Source organism: Centruroides vittatus, unplaced genomic scaffold (genome assembly GCF_030686945.1).
Source record: "Centruroides vittatus isolate TY-2023 unplaced genomic scaffold, ASM3068694v2 contig_3196, whole genome shotgun sequence".
NCBI classification, from domain to species: domain Eukaryota; kingdom Metazoa; phylum Arthropoda; class Arachnida; order Scorpiones; family Buthidae; genus Centruroides; species Centruroides vittatus.
Genome location: NW_027122054.1, coordinates 68,097 through 91,369, shown reverse-complemented (window position 1 = coordinate 91,369; position 23,273 = coordinate 68,097). Strand labels below are relative to the sequence as shown.

The window sequence follows — 23,273 nt, the reverse complement described above, 5'->3', positions numbered from 1 at the left end:
TAATGTTACGGCCGAATAATAAACTAATTACGTTACACTTGAAAAAACTAAAATTGCATTGTACATTCCGTAGTTTTAATGTCTGGCACCTTATCCACACGGCTATTGTCTGAAGACAGATGTAACTTCCAGTCTTATAAGCTAAACATTCGATTTTCACAAACACGATTTTCAGAAACGCTTTAAAAGTGAGTCCATTTATTTGGAGGAAAAACTACTTGTGTTTAGGGCTACTTGCTCGCCATGTTTCGTTCCAATCGGAGAGACGAACGTCTGGCCATCTCCTTGTTGAACAGTCGCCACCAGAGCAAGCTGACTTCAGGAGTTATTTTGTTCAGCTGTAGAAATTGGAAAAACAAAATATACCGAAGTTTCCTTGCTCAAATATCTGGCAATCTGGGGAAATATTTTGCTAGGCGCTAGAAGAAAACACGATCCGAATTTCCCATCAATGTCACTAGTCCCCACAGATCCATTTTCAAATCAGACGTTACACAGGAAAAAGGTAACAATAAAACAATTAAAGGCAAATAACATAAAACTCAATACATAATATAAAATTTAAAAATCATCTTAGAAGCGATTTGATAATTCAAAGTAGTATTAAATATTCAAACATTTTTAAAATAACTTTAAAAGGTCAGCTTGTAAGTATAAACGTTTTTCTAACTGGTACGTGAAGCTTATATACGTGATTTCATGAGTCGATCCGTAGTCACGTGGTTTTGAGGATACGAAAGATGACGTTTATTTTCTACCGAAAACTGAAATTTAGAGAGTATTTGCCTGTTCTATTTAATAACTCTTATATTTTTTGTAGAAAATTTCTGATATTCTGCGGTTAGGTTTCTCTATTAGGAACATTCATGCTATTAAATTGTTGTTGTTAACGGTCGAAAAATGAGAAGATAATTTTATGAATCTGTCGTTGCTAATTTTTCTACCAGAAAACGTATCCAGGTAATTTGCCACTGTACATTATACTTTTTCTTAGAAACTTAGTCAATAACTCGTTTTAGAAAAAAATTTAGAACTGAAATAACGTAATTATTATAAAAATTGCTTTTACCCCTTGGTATAATTTAATTAAATAAACTATCTGTTTTACTTTTGTACATATTTAATTTAATTTAATGAAATAACGTAACTTCTGGTTTAAATGGAAAGGTCGTATATTGATCATCAGCGTACTGCCACTACACTTTCCGGAATAAACATGAAAAGATTTACTAAAACATGGCAACGTTTGTCTGTCAAAAAATGAGGTAAATTTTAAACATGCACATAAGGTTGTGTAATATATAAATATATGAAACATGTAATGTCAGCATCATGTATGCCTGAAGATATTCTTTCAAAATATATCATTACGCTAGTAATTTACTATTGCTCGAAGTTTTTTAACATGTTATAATATATAATTTACTCTGGAGGCACATTTACCTAAACAAACGAGTTAACGTAGGCATATCGCACTTCGGACAAAATTTTCACGTCCAGTTTCAAAATAAGAGAATACCTTGTAAATTTGTACATCCGCGGCCGGAACAAATAGTACAGTTTGAATATACGAGGATTTCCTGTATTACATATTAAAGCAAAATATGCACTGTCCTAATTACCAATCGAATAAATTAATATTAACTGTAATTAACACACGCAAGTATCTATGAAACAATTCTCTATTCAATAAAATTTTACATAATAACATTTTCATTATATATTGAATATTGAAATGTATTTTACTTGAAACTTTTCGGAAATTTGAAAAATATTTTAATTTCAAACCAGTTTGCTTACATCTTTCAATCAATCTACATGAATAGTCGAATTAATTTCGCTGGACATAATTAACATTAATATTGCTATCGTCTGTTGTGGGTCCAAACGTGTCTAATTACGCTTGTCCTCTGTGTAAATTTCCGTTTACACTGGTTACAACTGTAAGGCTTCTCTCCAGTGTGGATCCGAAGGTGTACAATTAAGTTTGACTTTTGTGTAAACTTCTTCTTACATTCGTCACAACTATAATGCTTTTTTTCTGTGTGGGTCCGAAGGTGTGCAATTAAGTTTGACTTTTGTGTAAACTTCTTCTTACATTCGTCACAACTGTAAGGCTTTTTTTCTGTGTGGGTCCGAAGGTGTGCAATTAAGTTTGGCTTTCGTGAAAACTTCTTTTTACACTTGTCACAACTATAAGGCTTTTTTCCAGTGTGGATCCGAAGATGATTAATCAAGTTTGACCTGAATGAAAACTTCTGTTTACACTCGTCACAAGTGTAAGGCTTCTCTCCAGTGTGGATCCGAAGGTGTTCATTTAAGCTTGATTTTCCTGTAAACTTCTTTTTACATTCATCACAACTGTAAGGCTTTTCTCCAGTGTGGATCCGAAGGTGTTTAATCAAGTTTGACTTGACTGAAAACTTCTGTTTACACTCGTCACAAGTGTAAGGCTTCTCTCCAGTGTGGATCCGAAGGTGTTCATTTAAGCTTGATTTTCCTGTAAACTTCTTTTTACATTCATCACAACTGTAAGGCTTTTCTCCAGTGTGGATCCGAAGGTGTTTAATCAAGTGTGACTTGACTGAAAACTTCTGTTTACACTCGTCACAAGTGTAAGGCTTTTCTCCAGTGTGGATACGAGAATGTGTAATTAAGCTTCCTTTTTGTGTAAATTTCTTTTTACACTCGTCACAAGTGTAAGGCTTTTTACCTGTGTGGGTCCTAAGGTGTGCAATTAAGGTTCCTTTTTGTGTAAATTTCTGTTTACATTTGTCACAACTGTAAGGCTTTTCCCCTGTATGTATTCTTTCATGAGTTTTCAAACTTTGTTTAGTTTTGAAATTCTTCTTACAGTGTTTACATGAATATTTTTTTTGTTCCATTTCTCTGCAATTAAAAAATTGTTTTAAATAATATTTTATCGATGTATAAAAAAAGTTTCTTAAATAAGAACAATAATTAAATTAATAATAATAATTTATTATATAATAATTTTTATATCTATAATAACATTTCTGCATCAAAACACACAAGAAAGTAATTTTGTAGATAATAATGTTTGTGTATAAATATATTGTGTTACTGTATTTTCAAAAACAACTAATCAGGTTAACATATTAGAGTAAACAATTTCTGTAAAACATTTTAAGAGTATTTGTATGTTCATAAATGTTTTTTTTATAACTATTGAAGTGATCTCCCGCTTCTTTTATATTTTTAAACAAAGAGCACTGATGTAAGTAAAGCAATGTATCTAATATACAATTTTGTTATAATCTTGGACAATATTTTCTTCAAAACTTTCTGTTTCATCCAAAGAACGTCTGAAAGTAATAACAACATACATGAAATAAATTCTATTAAACTTAAATTTACATGAGTTTAATGTTAGAATGTATTATTCATATTGTTATTCATTCCTATTGTCAAATGTAAACTTGTATAATATGTTTCAATTAAATAAAAAGAATATTGCATTTTTAAATGATGTGTGTTAAGTATACTTCTCTTATAAGACATTCTCGATAAGAAAAACTCACAATGTAGGCAAACTAAAATACAAGTTGTTAAGAGTGAATGATGGATTTCATTCTTCTCATTTTCAGTTTCTGTTTACTGTATTCTAAGGGTGAAAATTAGCTAAATGGAAAAAATAAAACGATTTCAAGTATCAGATATTTATTTTCAATGTATATTGTAAAGTGATTAAAATTTGTATTAGCTACGCTAAGTTTTTTATAATATGTAAATTCTATTTTTAAATTATTTGAAATTTACAAATGAACAGTTTACGCATTCTCAAAAATTCCAATAAATTTTTCAGAAATCTGTTCTGGTAATTTTAAATTTTTTCTGATAAAGTGTCATTCGTGAATTATTTCAAAGTTACTCTAAAAAGATGTCTATAAGAAAAATATTCATACAGAATATAAGTGCTACGTAAAAATAACTAAAAATTGGAATAAAACGTTCTATTATTGTGAACGTTTACATCGAGTAACTACTTAATATAAAACAGAGAATAAAATATTACGAGTAGTATAAACTTGTATTTTCAGTCGACTGCAAGTTGAACATCATCTTTGGCCCTGTTGGTCAAACTGTGAACAGAATAACTATTTATACAAGCTTTTCCTTAAACATGGAAAAAGAAATGTTATGGTGTGGGCATAGATATGTGTTTAATGATGGAAATATGTATGAAGAGTGTCGATATATTTCGTTAGAAAATGTAAAAACTTTTGCTGGAAAACTACGGATCATAAATATCTTACATTTTCATTATGATAATGATCCAAAACACAAGTATTATAAAGTGGCTGCTGTACTATTGCCGAAAATGATTGAGTCACAGACAGACTTTAAACCTAAATGTAATCGAATATTTTTAAAATGAATTAGATAAAAAAAATTGTAGACTCAAAATTAGTAACAAAAATGCAGTGAAAATTACGTTGGAACAACATTGATTAGAAAATTGGTAAACACCACACAGAAACTATTAATGGACAATGACTGCCAAATAGATTGAACGCCGAGTTGAAAAGACAATCCAACAAGATATTAAAATATTCGATTTTTTGATATAACTAAATTTTAAATTGAAGTAAATACGATCTATTCTATGACCATTGTCACGTAGATTTTATTTCTCTACTTTTCTATTCTAAGATGGAATTCTTAAGTGAAATATATATGTTATAATAATTGTTGTTCTTACTTACACTCGAAAAAATAATACTGTAAAATATATAGTAAATGAAAGTTCTAATCACATTTGTTTCTTCATTTGCCAAATGACTTTGAGTCACTCCATATTTCAAAATGGATTACGAAAAGTAAAAATTAAAATGACAATAAAAATAAATATCAAAATAAGTGACAGAATCTTGAACATTAAAAATTACGAGGTTTGCCTAAAACCTCGTAATTTTTAAAGTATTTAATAAACAGTTCAACTCTTTATCCCGACATCTTGTTTACATTTATTTTGCGATCCCTCCTGAGGCAATATAGATCAGTCAGGCGATATTATTTTAAAAATTCACCAAAAATCAGATTATCATTATATCTATATGAAAAAATCACGTACATTTATTAATATCTATAGTTTTAAATACGATATTTTTCAATACATTTTATTTAAAAAATTTATAAAAAAAAAATAATATTTGTCAGAGCTGAAACATAAACTTGATAATTTGTAACTTTTTGTGAAAATTAACATTGTCTAGTTACCTAGTTGTTTGCTGACACTGAGCCAGGAAGACATAGAATATCCATCCTTTTGTACAATTCGAGGGTATACTATAGATTACTCCCTATGGAATTTCGTGTGTTTGGGTATATATCTGAACTCAGAGGACCGAGACGAGTTCAACGATACTCTATTTTTGGACCGGAGACGAAAAATAAAAAAGTTATCATACTTTTTTCCGGCGATCGCGCGATGATAGGGAGTCGCGTCGCTTTCCGCTAAGTCGGCCTCGCTATCGCGATCGGGAGTCCCGTCGCTTGCCGTTAAAATTGCCTTTAGTAGACGTTTCCCCCCTTTTTTACTTTGTTCAAGAACTACCGTGAATCGATCACTAGTTTAGCACATGGCGGCGTGTGGTGGCGCCCATACGAGAGGTCAGTCGGGCCGCCACGTTCGCTGCCATAAGTAACATTAACCGAAATGGCAATCGCGCGATGATCGGAAGTCGCGTCGCTCTCTCCGCTCTCGTATCGCGTGTTTAACGCTCCGGGAGATGACCGTAGTCCGACGTCACGGTTTGCAGACTTTACCGCAAGATGGCAATACTAGCAACTACGGTGCCGTCTGCATGAGAGCATTAAAAAAGTATGGTAAGTGAAAAAGTGTGATAATTTTTTTTTTATTTTTCGTCTCCGGTCTAAAAATAGGGTACCGTTGAACTCGTCTCGGTCCCCTGAGTTCAAATATATAATCAAAATTCTGAAATTCCATAGGGAGTAATCTATAGTACACCCCAATTCGATATAAAATTTATGCATGTACGTTTATTCGTTGTAAAATTATCGCACATTATATCAAACCTGTGTTTGAAATCAAAATTTTATTCTGCTATCAACTAATGTAATGAACTAATACACTTTATTCACTTCATATCGAACAAAATTATATATTTTTGTAATAAACATATGATTTCCAGTAGCAATACATGTAACATTTGCAGATATTTTTCGAATAAAATAAAAAATAAAAAATAAAAAATATATATAAAATATTCAAAACTGAAGACCACAACTTAAATATTTATAACACGTTGACTTATTATAGCATAAATGAACTAATTATAGTAATATTATTGCATGAATATGCGAAAAATGAAATAATTTATTTTTTAAGTCAACATAACACCACCTGGACAAAAATATGTAAAACAGACGATAGACAAGACGATGCAGTCAAGTGCTGACATCTGTTGTCAATAAATTCTACAATAAATTACGTTAATTAAACCTTCAAAGTGCTTTCACATTCCTGACCATTAAGATAAGATTTATTTCAAAGCGTAAATTGAAGGTAAATGTACTGTATTATTTTTTATATTTAGATATAAAATTTTACGGTTTTTATTTTATGTTTAGACATAATCCCTGAAAATAAATAAGGGCAAAAACAAAGCGAAGAAAAAGGTAATTTCCTTAGAAACTAAGACTACGATTTTAAAACGAGTTATTTTCTATGTGAGACTTTTTTAATGCGGTCCCTATTCACCGCATAAAACAATATTTTTTTAATTGTTTTGCGAAAACTATTTTTTATAGCCACTCGTGAAGTTTCGTGCGATTTTTTATGCGGTCCCTATCCACCGCACAAAAACAGGTTTGACTGTATAACACTTCCCCCGCGGGGAGTAATTTCTAATAATATTTCTTAGTGTACATTCTCTTGACGTACCATATTAAAACGCAATCAAAAACGCTTCTAAAACTGTATAATAAAAGCCGAGTTCTTCACGGAAGCCTTAATCCTGTCCCTCTCCCCTCGGGGGAATTTCTTCATCTATATTATATAAAAACACGCCGGTATTCTAATGCAACGTTGTGTCAAAATTTCAAAGCAATCAGTGAAGAACTTTCGGAGATTTAAGATTTGGAACAAACAAACATTTACATTTTTATTTATATAGATTTTATTGTTAAAGTAGTATATACATCTAACCTTTCGTATAACATTTAATTGAGTTTATTCCTTATTCTACTCTGTAAATGTAATATCGTTGTCTTCCTCCACGACCCTTTCACTACTAAAAATTTGTTTTTGTGTTAAACTAATATAAAATAGTACGACATTTGATTGCTATTAACTCCCGATAAACAGCTTTAGTAAATATTACGAATTTAATATAGAGTTTGTATACTTGTAACGTAATCATTAACTGAATTTTATTAATATTTATTAAAAGACACTCCAACAGTTCCCTAACACGTGTTGCGTCTGTTATAAAATATTTTATTTCCAAACAGAAAAAGTCTCTATGTAGTATTGGTCACACATCTTACATACAGTAACTTATATAGTATTGTTATATAACTTTATATTTTAAAATTGGAGAGATCAGTTATATAAAACATACATGGTTGTAAATTTAGATATTAAATTTATACTTATAAGCATTTAGTCTGAATTGTAAAGAAATTCGGTTATTTATTATTTTATTAATTGTTTTTACGGAGTTAATAAAAAAATAAATAAATCGTTATTGTCAAATATTAACTGGGATTTGGATATAGAATGTTAGAAGCGTAACTTTCCAAGTCATAAAAGAGCTAACCACGTGTTAATAATAAAACATCGTTTGCTCTATCAAGTGATTCCTGCAGAGTGTAGTGCAAAAAGAACGGATTCTTTCTTCCGCGAGAAAGTAAGCTTCCGGAAACGTAGGACGTCAAAATTAAAGCGATATATTAACCTAAATTAACCTTAATTTAGGCCCTAGATTACGGTAATCTAGCCCCTTAATCGAAATCGGGTCACGTGACACGGTTCGTGTTCATCCTCTGTCCAACGTGAACTTTTAAGACGACGGCAAGCTTAAGCAATGGCGTCTCGAACGGGACACAATCGATAAGTAGTCCTATGAATTTTTGTTTATAGCACTTTATATACCCGCTCGAAAGAACGTTATGCGTTTTCTGAATGTCTATTAAATATACATTTAAAAAAAAAAATAAAATAATTCAGTAAATATTAAATCTATAGAATATTTATTATTGAAATGAAACGTTTATTTCTACATTACAAATGTTGTTCACATCGTGGAATAGCACATCGGACGGCAAACTCTTACAAATCGTGTCAGATGACCTCGCTTGAAGTCGGTCCGTCGCTTGACTACAGCTCTATCGCGTTGCCGGAAACCATACCTTGTGTCACGTGACAGAGCAAAATTCCTTAAGATGCATTTGTAAAAACAACGCACGCAAAAAGTGTTAATTGTCCGCTGCCTGTTGTTTGTACACATTTGCCAACGACAGACAAAGAAAGAAATGCATGGCGGGATGTGTAATTTCGAAATATGCGTTTTTAGAGACAAAATTTAAAAGAAGGGTTCCAATAGCATTTAAACGCTACAAATGTGAGTGCTATAAAAAAACTCGAGATGACACTTACCACTTACATCACCGTGTGGGTATTTATATAGACGTGCGCTTTCACAACTCGTAAATTTATAAAACCAGCAGAATGAAGACTAAAACGAAACTAATTGAGCAGCGGAACAGGTCACGGTTCCTTCTGCCGTAAACTACTACTACAAAGAACCGTCGTCGCTTTCCGCCAGAATGTAAGAACAGGTTCAGAATTCACCCTTATTGATAACACGTGACTGCTCTTGTAACAACCCACGTGGACAGCCCGCGGACTACAGTTTGACGTACTTTGTTCGAGTTACGCTTTGGTTCTGTAACACGGCAACATTCTATAACGAAATTCACCAGTTAAGATTTGACAAGGAGAATTTATTTTTTCGAGATTAACTTCTTAAAAAGAGAACATAATCAAATTACTTTTAATTTTAATACGTAAAGTTATATAACAATAATTTATATGTAAAATGTGTGAATAAATAGGCTACCACATAAAGACTTTTCTGTTTGGAAATGTTTTACTTAAAAGCAATAGGTGTAACACGTGTTAGACTAGCGCTTTTCAAACCTTCCTTACAAATCGTTTCACGTGACCGACAACGTCAAAGCGCGGCACGTCACACGATTTGTAAGCATCCGCCTCCGATGTGCTATTCCGCGACCTGAACAAGGTTAGGCAATGGCGGCTTCCACAGTGCACAGTCGGTAAGTAATCCGATGAGTTTTCGCTTATAGCCCTTATTTTTCGCATCGCCCCCCCAAAAATTTTTATCCGTTTAGTAGTGAGGTGTCTTAAGAAAATAAAATTTAAAAAATGCGTTATGTATAAAGGATACCCTTTCCCTTCCAAAAAAAGGTTTTACACTTGATATTAACGAATAGATATAAATATATCTAGATGTAATTTGACACGCTGAATCGATTGGTACTAAAAAAATTACTTACGATTAATCGTTTAAAAGTTACGAACGAGTTTTTATTTCCGGCTATTTGCTTAGTTTGAAAACAACTTTATTAAGAAACACAGAAGCACTCATCGATATTAACAAAATGAACTACTTTAATTTAACATGATACATTCCATCTACAAGAAGAAGCGACATTAAAAATGCTAAATTGTTGTCGCTAGCGCGCGAACAAGAGTGTAGGGACAACTCACGCAGGGATATTTTCCCTGATGGGTGTGGAACATGTCGAGTGTGACGTCACTTCCACAATTTTCTACACACACGTGTGCAGTAACAGAAATATAATTTATTATATATTATTTAAAACAAAAAAAAATTTACTGACAAATTTAATTCTTTCCATGTTGGTTTGTAACAACATTAACGTCACTTTACCTCTTTATTCCCAGATATCGGCTGGTCTGTACTGAAGCAAAAGGTATCCAGTTATAATTGCATTTTATATGCAATCTTTACTCACTATTTTGCATCTAGGGATTTAAATAGTATACATCTAGTACACACTCGTCGTTAAAGTCTTCCTACGTCCCTTTTATATCACTTATACAGCCTTTTACTTTAAACGCTGGCCGTTCTGTTATGTAAGTTGAATTTCTCTAGCAAATTATAATGGGAACGCAACTGGTTCTTTTCTATTTATGTCTCTACGTAATAAGAAAGTTAATAATTAAAATATACACGAACTGGACATTTTAACGGCTGCCAACAAGTCGATCGTAGAAAATAAGGTTCGTTATAGCGCCCGAAAAACACTCGGAATTTTAATATAAATATTAAATGCATACTTTTCAAGGACAGTTATTTGAGCTATTAGCTATTACCTAAAGGCTGGAACCTGTGTATAAGATAAATATGGAAACTAATTCACAGAAAGAACTGATCTTTGTGTGGATGGTTGTTGGTAAATTATGTTATTTTAGTAATATTTTTATTCGTGCGACGTCAAGAAGTGAAATTATTTTTTGTTACGGTGAAAATTTTTGTTTAATTTGTTTTAGTGTATTTAACAAACAGAGATAATCTGAAACGTTAATTACCGTGCAATAAATAAATACAATTAAGTAGATCATTAAGCGATTAGAGATGAACAGAGATGTGAAGTATATAAATGGAGCTTTTAACTGACGACACCCTACTGTAAGTTGACCAGTCCTGGTATATTGTAGTTTACATATTTCATTTTTTACTAAGCTTTGTAAATAAATACGTTAAGTGTGATTTCTACCATAGTTTATGGTATTTATAAATTTTACATTGTTTTTCCGTTATCATCAACCTACGTGTAATTGACGCGTCTACTATTTAAGAGTGTTTATTATTTTCAGCTGTATTGGAGGGATGTGGTTACTATTGAGTGCAACTATTATTTATATAAAGCCTATATACAGTAAGGAAAGGTTGCTCGAGTCGTATCCCATAAGAAAAAATAAGTATAAATTGTAAAATCTATTAAATAAATAAGAATTATTTGTTTTATTCAAAACTTTTCTGAACATTTTTGTTATTTATTATGATATAATTTGAAACACCTGTACCTTTTTATAAGAAATTAACAAAACTAATTTAGCACATGGATCAAGCACCGGTGTCTTATATTTTAAGCACGGAATTGTGTTTTCTTCACGATCTTCTTTACTAAGATTACAAAAGCAATTGGCTTTCCTTTTTGGGCTTTTTTCTTTTTAATTTTCATTCTTTTTATTTTTGAAGTGCAGAATGAACACTTAGAAAGGAACATAATTTACTTGCTACAAAGCTACTAAACATGTATAGAAAATTATAAGAAGACAACAACTTGTTTTTAGTTTTCTTATAATTTATAATTTTCTTATCATTTTTTCAACAAATAAACTTATTTGTTGAAAAAAATTTGTTACTACGCTGTTGATGACAGTCACACGTGTACACTTCAGTGAACCAATATGGTTAACTGAAGTGTACATCTTATTCCTGCTAGAACAGCTGTTTCCGCTGTATTAAATTCAAAATTTCAAAAATGCGATTTAGGCAGTGGTACGACTTGAGCAACCTTACCCTGTATAAATTACTAAGTCACTAGTTAATTGTTTAAGTGCAGAAGGGTACAGAAAGTCTGGAGAGCGGTCTACACCAGTAGTGCGCGAACCGTGGGGGTCGCGAGAAAAGTTTTCGGGATCGTCACATTCAAATAAATTCAAATTTAAAAGTATTTTTCATTAAATAAATATTTATACCCATATGCATAAATAAACCATTGTTTCATAAAATTATGTTTTATTCAGACTTCTAATAAGGCAAAAACATAAGCGTAAATCCCAGAAAAAACATTTCACTTTAACTACGTTGACGATTAAAAAATCAAACATATTTTTAGACCCATCTAAAAATTCTCTAATTAGTCTCGAAAGAGGGGTGAACCTAATTCTTGCCGGTAAGATCGGCTATAATCTAATAATTTTAATCTTAGCAATCGTTAGTTTTTGCCCGAGCAACGCCGGGCTCATCTACTAGTATAATTATAAAATTCGAATCAGAATATAAATATTGTAATGTTTTCAGTTGAAACTTTTCGGAAATTGAAAAAGCATCATTTTCATTTTAAAACTAGATTTGTAAACTCTTTCGATCATTATCCATCAATAGAAATTAAAAATAATATTTCTTCGAAATTTCTAAGTGTAAATATTCTAATGTACTTCTGGACAATGATGTCAAATGACTATCGCTGGACGTAATTAACATTCATATGGCTTTCGTCTGTTGTGAGTCCAAAGGAGTTTAATTAAGCTTACTTTTTGTTTAAACTTCTGTTGACACTAGCCACAACTGTAAGGTTTCTCTCCTGTGTGGATTATTTCATGTTCATGTTCATTATTTCAGCTATATTTTGTTTAGTTGTAAATTTCCGATTATATAGATAACAACTGTAAGGTATTTTTCCAAGGTGTGCAATCTAGTTATCCCTTTGTGTAAACTTCTTTTTACACTCGTCACAACTGTAAGGTCTCTCTCCAATGTGGACCCGAAGGTATTCAATTAACCTTGAATTTTGTGTAAACTTCTTTTTACACTCAACACAACTGTGAGGCTTACTCTTGTATGGATACTTTCGTGATATTGCAATCTTCGTTTAGTTATAAACTTCTGCTGACACTTATCACAACTGTAAGGCTTTTCTCCTGTGTGGATCCGAAGGTGTTCAGTTAACTGCGTCTTTCGTGTAAACTTCTGTTGACATTCATCACAACTGTAAGGCTTTTCGCCAGTGTGGATCCGAAGGTGAGCAATTAAGCTTCCCTTTTGTGTAAACTTCTTTTTACACTGGTCACAACAGTAAGGCTTTTCTCCAGTGTGGGTCCGAAAGTGTACAATTAAGCCTTCCTTTCGTGAAAACTTCAGTTTACACTCGTTACAGCTGTAAGGCTTTTCTCCTGTATGGATTCTTTCATGCCTTTGCAAATGTTGTTTAGTTTTGAAATTCTTCTTACATGGTTTACATGAAAATTTAATTTTGTTTCTTTTTCCTGCAATTAGAAAATTGTTTTAAATAATATTTTATCGATGTATGATAAAAAGTTTCTTAAATAAGAACAAAAATTTAATTAATAATAATATTTAATTAAATAAAATTCTTATATCTAAATGATAATTTCTGTATCAAAACACAATAAAATAATTTTAGAGATTCTATTGTTCAAGTATAAATATATTATATTACTAATATTTTCAACAATAGTTAATCAGGGGCGACATATTAAGGTAAACAATTTCTGTAAAACATTTTCAAGTGTATATATATCTTCATGAATTTTCTCTTTTTATCCTTGCAGTAGTCCTTTTGCTTCTTTTATATTTTTAAAGGAAAGCACCGATGTAAGTAAAGTAGTGTATCTAATACACTTTTTTCTATGATCTTGGAAAATATTTTCTTCAAAACTTCGTGTTTCGTCCAAAGAACGTCTGAAAGTAATAACAATATATATGTATGAAATAAATCTGTATAAAATTTCATTTTACATGACTATTAATATTAGAATGTATTATTCATATTCTTATTCATTTTTATTGTTAAATGTAAACTTCTATGATATGTTAGATTCTGATAAAAATAATACTGTATTTTTTTAAGACTTGTAGGGAAGTGCAGGACAAAGTGGCCAGTGCTGGTAAAGTAGCCATCTGCTATTATTTTCTGAGATAGTAGCAAGCATTTGACCTCCTTCGGCGGAAATCCGGAAGTGTTAGAATAGCATTTGAGCTGGTTGACATAATTCATTTCGTGTTAGTAAAGTTTTTCTGATTTTCATCTTGTTTGATGTAAAATAAGTGATGATACTCTTTATTTTACCTAAGATAGTAATAAGTTTATAATTATTTACTTTATACTCCTTGAAAGATCATGCTTTTGGCTTTAAATCCTTGTGGAATACAATGAAGTAGCTTGGTCAGTTTTTAGTCTAGACATGATTTTGTGTAATGGCATCCAAGAGGGCAAAAGTAGGCACCTTCTTGACCACTTGGCTCAAAACACTATATTAAATTATTTTATCAATAAAACTGTAATAAATTCATATAGTAATTTAAAGTATAACAAAGATTAAATCTAATTTAATCTAGAGTCTAAGAGTCGAAGATTACTAAAGATTACCTGTAGAAAATTACATTTTACAGGTAGATGACGCAATGCCATTCAATTACAGACGAAAAACAAATCAGCAGGACTTGGGTTATCATGCCATGCAGCAGGCCATTAATGCTGTACAAAATGATGGAATTGTATATGCTACAGCGAGAAAAAATTTCAATTTCCTTCGCAACACTTTAATTGCCTCTTTACCCAACCAGGTTGGGTAAAGTTGCCATTTTCGTATAGAAATTTGTAAAAATAAAAAACTGCATGTTGTGCTAATACAAAACAAAAATTTTTCTTGCTTTCGCACTACATGTAGTTTACATAAAAAACTATTTTAATCGTTTTTCCGAATTAGAAAATATGAGTGAAAAATCATTTTAGCTTAGGGGAGTCCAGGATACGCGGTTACTCTATTAAGTATACTCCCCTCATAACGCCTTCTTGAGAAGAGGAACTGAAAACGTTGGACAGTGTAAAATACAAATTCTTAAGAGTGAATCATGTATATCAGGTGTGGCCAAACTTTTATCCCTTAGGGGCTACTTTTCGGTAAAATATAGTCTGCGGGCGACTATGAATATGGACAAACAATTTTAGGGTTTTTCATAGATATTTTAATAAATAATTAATAATGATAAATAAATAATGATAAGTTTTTATTTTTTTCCGGCCTGTACTTGGTTTATTCATTTTAAAATAATAGGGATAAATATTAATAACATTTAAAACAATAATTAGTAAACTAACATACCTGCTTCTGTTCGCTGTATGAATAAATAAATAAAACTAAAATTGAAAGTAAATTCAAGTGCACAAACAAGGAGTAACAAGTGGTTTGAAGCCAGGGGCTGTCACGTTACTGTCTGACACATGATTTTGCGCCATTTTATGCGATTGCCATTTATATGCGCATGCGTCGCGACTACAATTAATTTAAAAGTTAACATTCATTTGCATTGTTCATCGGGATAAATACAAACAGTATGGGTACGTTGCACAGACAGTCTATTATTGTAAGAATAAATTATCCAATTAAGATTTTTAAACATTAATTTAAATGAAAGCAAATTCTTCAACTTTAGCTTCGCGGGCTACTTTCAAAACCTTTGCGGTCGACCGGTCGACCGCGGTCTACGTGTTGGCCATCCCTGATGTATATTATTCTAGCAAGATTGAATTTCGTTCTTCTCCTTTTTAGTTTCTCTTTTCTGTATTTTCAGGGTGAAAATTAGCTAAATAAAAAATAATAAAACGATCTTTGAATATGAATTTTTCTAATATTTATGTATATTGTAAAGTGATTAAAATTTCTATTTTTTATGCTAAATTATTTAAAACATATAAATTCTATTTTTGAATTATTTATATTTTTAGATAAACAGTGTACACATTTACTAAAATATCAACAAATTTTTCAGAAATCTATCCTGATAATTTTAACTTTTTTGTTATGAAGTGTCATTCGTCAATTTTTTGAAAATTGTTTTAAAAAGATGTCCGTACGACAAATATCTATACAGAATGTAAATAGTATGTACAAAATAAATCTAAATTGGAATAAAACCACGTTTTATTATTGCGAACGTTTACATTGACAAACTACCTATAATATGAAACAGAGAATAAAAAATTATGAGTAGTTCAAGCTTGAACCTACCAGAAAATAAGCGCTTATTTTCTCGTAGATAAAAGTCGAAACGCCCTCAAGATAGTATGGATAAAAAAACAGAAGACGTTCGTATGTCATCAGTTCCTTTTTAAGAAAATTTTTGTATTTTTAAATGACTTTTTAGCGGCTAGTAGCCTAAAAACAAAGGACGGTCGCCAGGATTGTGGTCTGGAACACAAAATTTATAAATGGTGGTCCCTATTTGGGCGGGCTTTGTCTTCAGATATTCAACTACAGTAAGACAATGCCACGAAAAAACTACAGATATTCGGTATAGCTCACGCACCCATTCTATGACGTCATGAAGTCTACTTTTAGAACCCGACATAATCGTAAAATTTATGTATATAAAACTACAGTATAGGGCTAAATAATCTAACATTTACAAATAAAACCTTTAACTTAAATTTATTTAGAGAATAATTTATATATTATTACTTTTTATATTCATAAATACAGGTTGATTATTACTAATTAGCAGGTAGGCCCGGCGTTGCTCGGGCAAAATTAACGATAGTGAAGATTAAGATTATTACATTAGCCTATAGTCAACCTTACCCGTTTTCATAGGATGCAAGAATTGGGTCCCCCTGTTTTCAGACTAATTAGAGAATTTTTAGACGGATCTAAAATTATGTTCGAATTTCCGCAAAAACGAAAAAAACTGCATCTGCATCTTGACAGATTTCTCTTTCGCTTTCTCTTAACACTTCCATTGTTACTTAACACTTCCATTGTTGATGGAAGTGTTAAGCCTAAATACTGTCCCTTTCTCCCCTGGGGAGGTATTTCGAAAAATCCCTTCTTAGAGTCCGTTTTTTTTTATTTCTCCGCATAACTCCGCGTGAGCGACATCCGTTTAAAAATTCCTGCGGAACGCGTTCCTAAATTCCGGTGGGAGTACGCGCCGTCGAACGGCAAAAACGGCCGTTTGTAGCAGTAGTTTACGGTGGAAAGCAACAAGACGTCCTCCATGGCTCAATAGTTTCGTTTCGGGGCCCATTATGAGGTTTTATTAATGAAAGTTTAGAAGTTGTGAAAGCGCAAGTTAGTGCACGCGGGTGATGTAAGTGTCTTTTCGAATTTTTTGAAATAATAGCCGGCATTCTAATTTTTTTCGTAGCTATTTTAAATGCTTTTTTGAACAAATAATCCATTTTATGGTTAAATTTTACAATTGGGACCCTTCTTTTGCCTTTAAAAGCTCATATTTTAGAATTATAGATTCCTCCATCACGATACTATCGATAGTGTGAGCGCCGCCATCTTTCTTTCTTTCACCGTCGTTCCTAAATGCCTACAAACAGCAGCGCACTCCCGTAGTAGCGGCGACGCGGAACGACCGCTATTAAAGAACGCACCCACCCTTAGTGTGCGTTCTCGTGACGTACGTACGCTGTGTACCAAATTTCAACTTTCAACTCCTAACCGTTTTGGCTCTGCGCTGATTTATTATTATTATTATTATTATCATCATCATCAGCAACTCGTCTCGATTATATATATAGATATATAATCGAGACGAGTGATATAATAATAATAATAATAATAATCAGCGCAGAGCCCAAACAGTTAGGAGTAGTGATGTAACGAATATTCGGTTACTACCCGGTATTCGGCCTATTCGGCCTATTTTTCACTATTCGGCCGAATACCGAATATTTAAATCATTATTCGGCCGAATACCGAATATTTAGTCACTATTCGGCCGAATACCGAATACCTAAAAACAGGAGTAAGAAATAACAAAAACATAGTAAATTAATCATTTTGGTAACTTTTATTAATGCTGAAAATTAAACTATAATTATTAAAGTTAATAAGAAATAGCATCTAACTCTAGTATTAAATTATTTCATAATTAAATAATATTATAGCCTTTATCTTATACTATAGCCCGATATCTTATGACATTGATGGCGTGTAGGTTAGAATGTATCGGGCATTAATATTATTGTTTAGTTAATTATGTTATATTCGTATTCGCGTATATTTTAATATTTTTTACGATATTTTAAAATGATTTACGAAACGTTTTATTGAAACTTATCGTATTTAATGAAATAATTATTTATCTATTTCTAGAAGATGAGTAACTAATATATAATTTATTTTATATATAAAGCAAAGAATGAGCATTTTTCATTATATGCAAAAGATAACATTTGAAATCATGTTAATTTTAAAAATATTGACAAAAACAATAGCAACAAAATATCACAAAACTTCACAAATAGAAAACCCTCAATAATATATTTGAACTGTTCCACAACTGGGCAGAAACTAGACCATATGTCCCCACTAAAGTATATCCTTAGGGCACTATTCAGTCTACAAATACGTAGTAAAAACAAAATTTTAGAGTTAAAAAGATTGATTGCAAATAAAATAACTTGTATGTTATAACTTACATCTAAATACCAACAACTGCCGAATCATATCGGGCTATTTACGGCTATTACATAAATTATAAACCAATTTGGCACTTGAGGTAGAGGTTAGGCTCCATCTCATATTAACTTTAATAATTATAATTTAATTAATTAATCCAAATAATTTAGACCTACTGGAAGAAAAAATCGTAGTGACAGCGGGCCAATAGAGAGCAGGGTGCGCGATCCTTGCCATAATGCGGTTTGCGCGCCAATTTTCGTACGTGCGTTAATCAAGCCAAATAGTTTGGCTGAATATTCGGCCATTCAGCCACACTCCAGGCCGAATATTCGGTATTCGGCCACGCTCCTAGCCGAATATTCGGTATTCGGCTGAGGCCAAATATACTATTCGTTACATCAGTAGTTAGGAGTTGAAAGTTGAAATTTGGTACACAGTTAGGGTACGTCACGAGAACGCACACTAAGAGAGGACTTTTCGACATTCTTCCCCACGGAGGAGAGGGACAGGATTAAGGCTTATATATACATTATGGAGACTAGTATAGATATAAAAGGCGTTGTTTGCAAGTGTGTGTATTTCTTATAACTCCTGTAAATTTTCACCAATTCAGATGAAATTTTCGTTATATTCTTTTTATGTTCCGATGGAAAATATCCGCTATTATTTTGCGAAATACTAACTATATAATAAACGTTTTATTGATTTCGGATCGGCGTCGTACTTACGTTGCATTGAAATCAGTTACCTCATTTAGTTCGGGAGTTTCCCGTCGGTTGTACTTTTTAATATTTTTGCAAATGGCATATTTTAACACGTTGACTGCCATCTACGAGATGACTCGTAGTTACCGTTTCTGCCTAGGACGCCGCATTGTGTTACTTCTATTACAAGTCTTTAAAAACTGTTACCATCGTGTCCACGTGACGTTGTAATATCCAATAGGAAGTCACGATATATGGAACTCGTTAGCTTTTATCTCTACTTCCTCATAACAAGCGACATACTTCTAGTACTTATAGAATTTAAGCTTATTTTTTGTAATAAATTCATTCAATCTGAATGTTATATTGTTTATTTAAAATTATCGACAACATTTAATTGTTTTCTTATTGTCAAAGCTCTTAAAAAGTTAAATATAAATTGATTAATCACATTAGGAAAGAACAAATGAATTCAATTAAGTCTGAATGAAATATAAATAACTAATAGAATTCAGGCCAAAATTTTAGTTTTGTTATTGATGTAGTAAATATTAAATCTATAGAATATCCATTATTGTAATAAAACCTTTGTTTCTATATTATAAATGTTGTTCACATCGCAAAGTAAATATAGCACATTAGACGTGGACACCTACAAATCGTGTTACGTGACGTCGCTTCGATGTCGATCGGTCATGTGACTACAGCTCTCAAGCATACCTTGCGTTACCGAATAGAGCAAATACCCTTTACGTTGGGTTCGTTAATAGCGGTCGCTCTGCTCTGCCTGTAGACATTTACGAACGACGGACAAAAAAAACAAAAAAAAATGACTGAATGTATAATTTTAAAATATGCGTTTTTAGAGACAAAATTTAACAGAAAATTAATTTAAGAGAAGTAGCTACGAAATAAACTCTAGACGATACTTACTACTAACAACGCCGTGTGGGTCTATATGTACTGACGTGCGCTTTCATAACTTGTAAATTTTTATTCATAATGAACACTAAAACGGAACTAACTCAGCCACGTTGCCTTTTACCTTAAACCACTACTACTGCAAACAGCACGCACTTCCGCAAGAATGTAAGAACAGGTTCAGAATTTATCCTTATTGCTATCACGTGACTGCTTCTTGTGGCAACCCGCGGACTACAGTTTGACGAACTTTGCTCCAGTCACGCTTCGGTAACACGGTAACATTCTGTGACGAAATTCACAGTTAAGATTTGACAACAACGATTTATTTTTCGAGATTAACTTGCTAAAAATAAGAACAAAATCAAATTACCTTAAAATTTAGATTAAATGCTTATAACTATAAATTTACAAACATATATATTTTGTATAACTAATTTTTTAAATTTTAATATAAATTATTGTTATATAACTTTACATGTGTAAGATGTGGGATCAATAGGCTACCACATAAAGACTTTTCTGTTTGGAAATGTTTTGCTTAAAAGAACAATAGATACAACAGGTTTTAAACAGCGCTTATTACAAATCCTGTCAGGTGACCGATCGAGGTCAAAGCCACGTCACGTCACACGAATGTGTAAACAAGGTTAGGTAATAGCGGCTTCCACCGTGCAGAGTGGGTAAGTAATCCGATGAGTTTTCGCTTATAGCTCTTATTATACGCATCTGTTTAGGACACGTGTATTAGTAGGTGTTTTAAGAAAGCAAAATTAGAAAACTCGCGCTATGTATGAAGGACATAAACTTTTACCTTCAGTGGAATTTTAGCTCCCATCATTTCGAAGTTCCTTCTTTTTTTTCACTTTTATTTATTAGAAAAGAATTGCCTCGATTTCTTTATACCCAATATGGACGACTGGATGCTACTCGCGCTGGATGCTCATATAATCATATTAGGGTGCGACTATGCAGACGCGAGCCAGCGACAATATGTAAAGAGAACAATAACGCCGTGTTCAATAACGCCGTGTTCAACAACGCAGAGTTCTTGCTAAGTCTAGTTATGCTGCGATGTTCAACTCGTTTCTAACTACTGCTTGACTCCTCCCACCTCTAGAATTCTAGCTAGGTCAATCAGCTTCTTTTATTTAAGCTAACTTCTAGTGACGTCATTGTTTTTGTCTCGTCGTACGATCTGCAAGATGACTGCTGGTGTTGGACTAAACGTAATTTATTATAACCATCACAAAGTTATTCTTTCCTTCTAAATAATTAACTCATTCTAAAATGACTTCGATATATAAAATTATCACACATCGGTATAACGGATTCCGAACACATTTTAACGGAAGATAACGGCCCATTTCGTTGATTACAATTAATACTGTAATTGCTTCATTAATTTTATCACGATCAGACGCAGCTTATATTTGAATAATTGTATTGGTTACTTCATCCTTTTCGACCAGCTCGTTAGCGGCAATTGTTGCAATCATAATTTTAACTTTGTCCACCATTTTTAGCCACTTCCTGCCAGATTCCGGATATACATTATCTGGATGTCAAGCGACTGCTTCACAACAGTTAACGAGGAAAGAAAATTTTGGAATTTCAATAGTTTTTAGACTCTTAATCTTTGAAGGTAAATATATCTATCGTTATTACTATTATTAAACATAACAATGTTGATAATTACAGTAGAGAGTCGGATATCGGAATCAATTGGGGACTGGGGTTGTTTAGATTAGGGATTTGTTCCGATTACGGATTATGTACGAAAAAATATATTAACCTGTTTGATGTTCAAATTTTTCTCCGTTGCGTGTCGCTTCGTGTTGAATTTTTGTCGATTTTAAGCTTAACGAAAATTTTTATAATAATAATCGAGGCTATCGTATCGTTAGAAATTATTTCTTCATTTTGTACAAACAAAATAAATATATTGAAGAATATAAAAAGCAATGAAAATTATACTTTAGAAGTAAATCTAGTATCAAAAACGTTCGATTCAGCACGAAGAGTCCGACTGAAAATCTTTCCGATTACCGGCGATTCCGATCACCGGCGTTCCGATTAACGACTCTCTACTGTATATCGATAAAAATTGTACGAAAGTAACAAAAGTGTTCCTAAAACTGTTTAATATTCTGTTGTTGTCTTTACACTTCGTTCTGTAGAAATTACAGAATATGATTACGGGTAAAATATATTTATTATTAAAATACTTTAAAATACTAAAAATATTTTTATACATGTATAAAAATAGTATCTGCACGATGAAATGACGTCCAAAAATAATAAGCTGGCTCATAACAGGATGATAACATATTTACGATAACTCGAGATGTAAAAAACAAACATTGTTTATTATTAATATAACTTTTTTAAATATGCATATTTACATGCAAAATGTTAAAAATGTTTTATACATAGTATAAATTTATTGTAGTGTTATTTATTTGTATAATAATTTTTATGTAAGAAATGTTAATACTACTTTTCTCCACTTTAGAATATTATATCTTGATTAGATTTATTCTGAAAAATAAAAAAACAGGTAAATTTTACTATTATTATTATTTTTGGATGCCAGGGACAATAGCGAGGTCGAAACCGAAGTTTTAAACGCGAAAACGTGTACGTCGGACGTTCAGGACCGCTTTCCTGTAAGCACAGAAGTTTGACAATGGCGTTTAGAACGTCGAGCATGATTCCAATGACTTACAGAATAATTGAAAGTATGAGATGTGTATCTAAACAAACACTTCAGACATTTCAAAAAGTAATGCTTATATCTATTAAATCTATTATAGATTTATTTTCCGAAGTTTGTTCAAAATTTCTTAATACTATTATATCTTAACATGTAAAGTAAGTCAGGATTATTTAGAATATCTATTTTCTCAAATTCGAACAAGACATGGTTTATATGATCATCCTAGTCCACTTGAAGTAATATATAGAATAAAAATGATAATTTTAAGTAAATCACCTGGAATATTACTTAATAAATTAAACACCGAAGATAACTAATGTAACCGAAGGCATCCTATATAAGGAAAATAGCCATCTTCCGTAAGCTAATTATAAATACATTTAATTATTATTACAAAGAAATACGTGTTAAAATTGCTGTATTTATTGTCTTTTTTCTATTTTAACTATTCAGCAATTTGAACAATAAATATGCTTTTAGTGTGATAAATATATGAATAAAAGGAACTTTTGTCTAATTAATTTGTCTTTTTTAACAGAAAATACCAATTTCAATACTGAACATCTTAGCGGAAAATTCTGAAAACCTACGTTATTTCGTCGGATATAGTGATAACTTTCAGTACTTATGGTTCTATTTGGGTCCACATTGTCCCAGACAATTAACT

The 23,273-nt window shown here is 31.9% G+C and overlaps 1 protein-coding gene across 1 annotated transcript in view; it reads right to left on the bottom strand.

Moving 5' to 3' along the window:
- Positions 1 to 1,832: 1,832 nt before the first annotated feature.
- LOC136973542 (zinc finger protein 845-like) overlaps positions 1,833 to 23,273 on the bottom strand; it is a 59,438-nt gene continuing 37,997 nt past the window's right edge. The window contains exons 2-3 of the mRNA XM_067268269.1: positions 12,660 to 13,017; positions 1,833 to 2,894 (exon numbers count right to left, since the gene is read on the bottom strand). Of these exons, the coding sequence (XP_067124370.1) occupies positions 1,866 to 2,894; positions 12,660 to 13,017 (1,387 nt within the window). The 3' untranslated portion in view covers positions 1,833 to 1,865. The remainder of the gene's footprint in view (positions 2,895 to 12,659; positions 13,018 to 23,273) is intronic.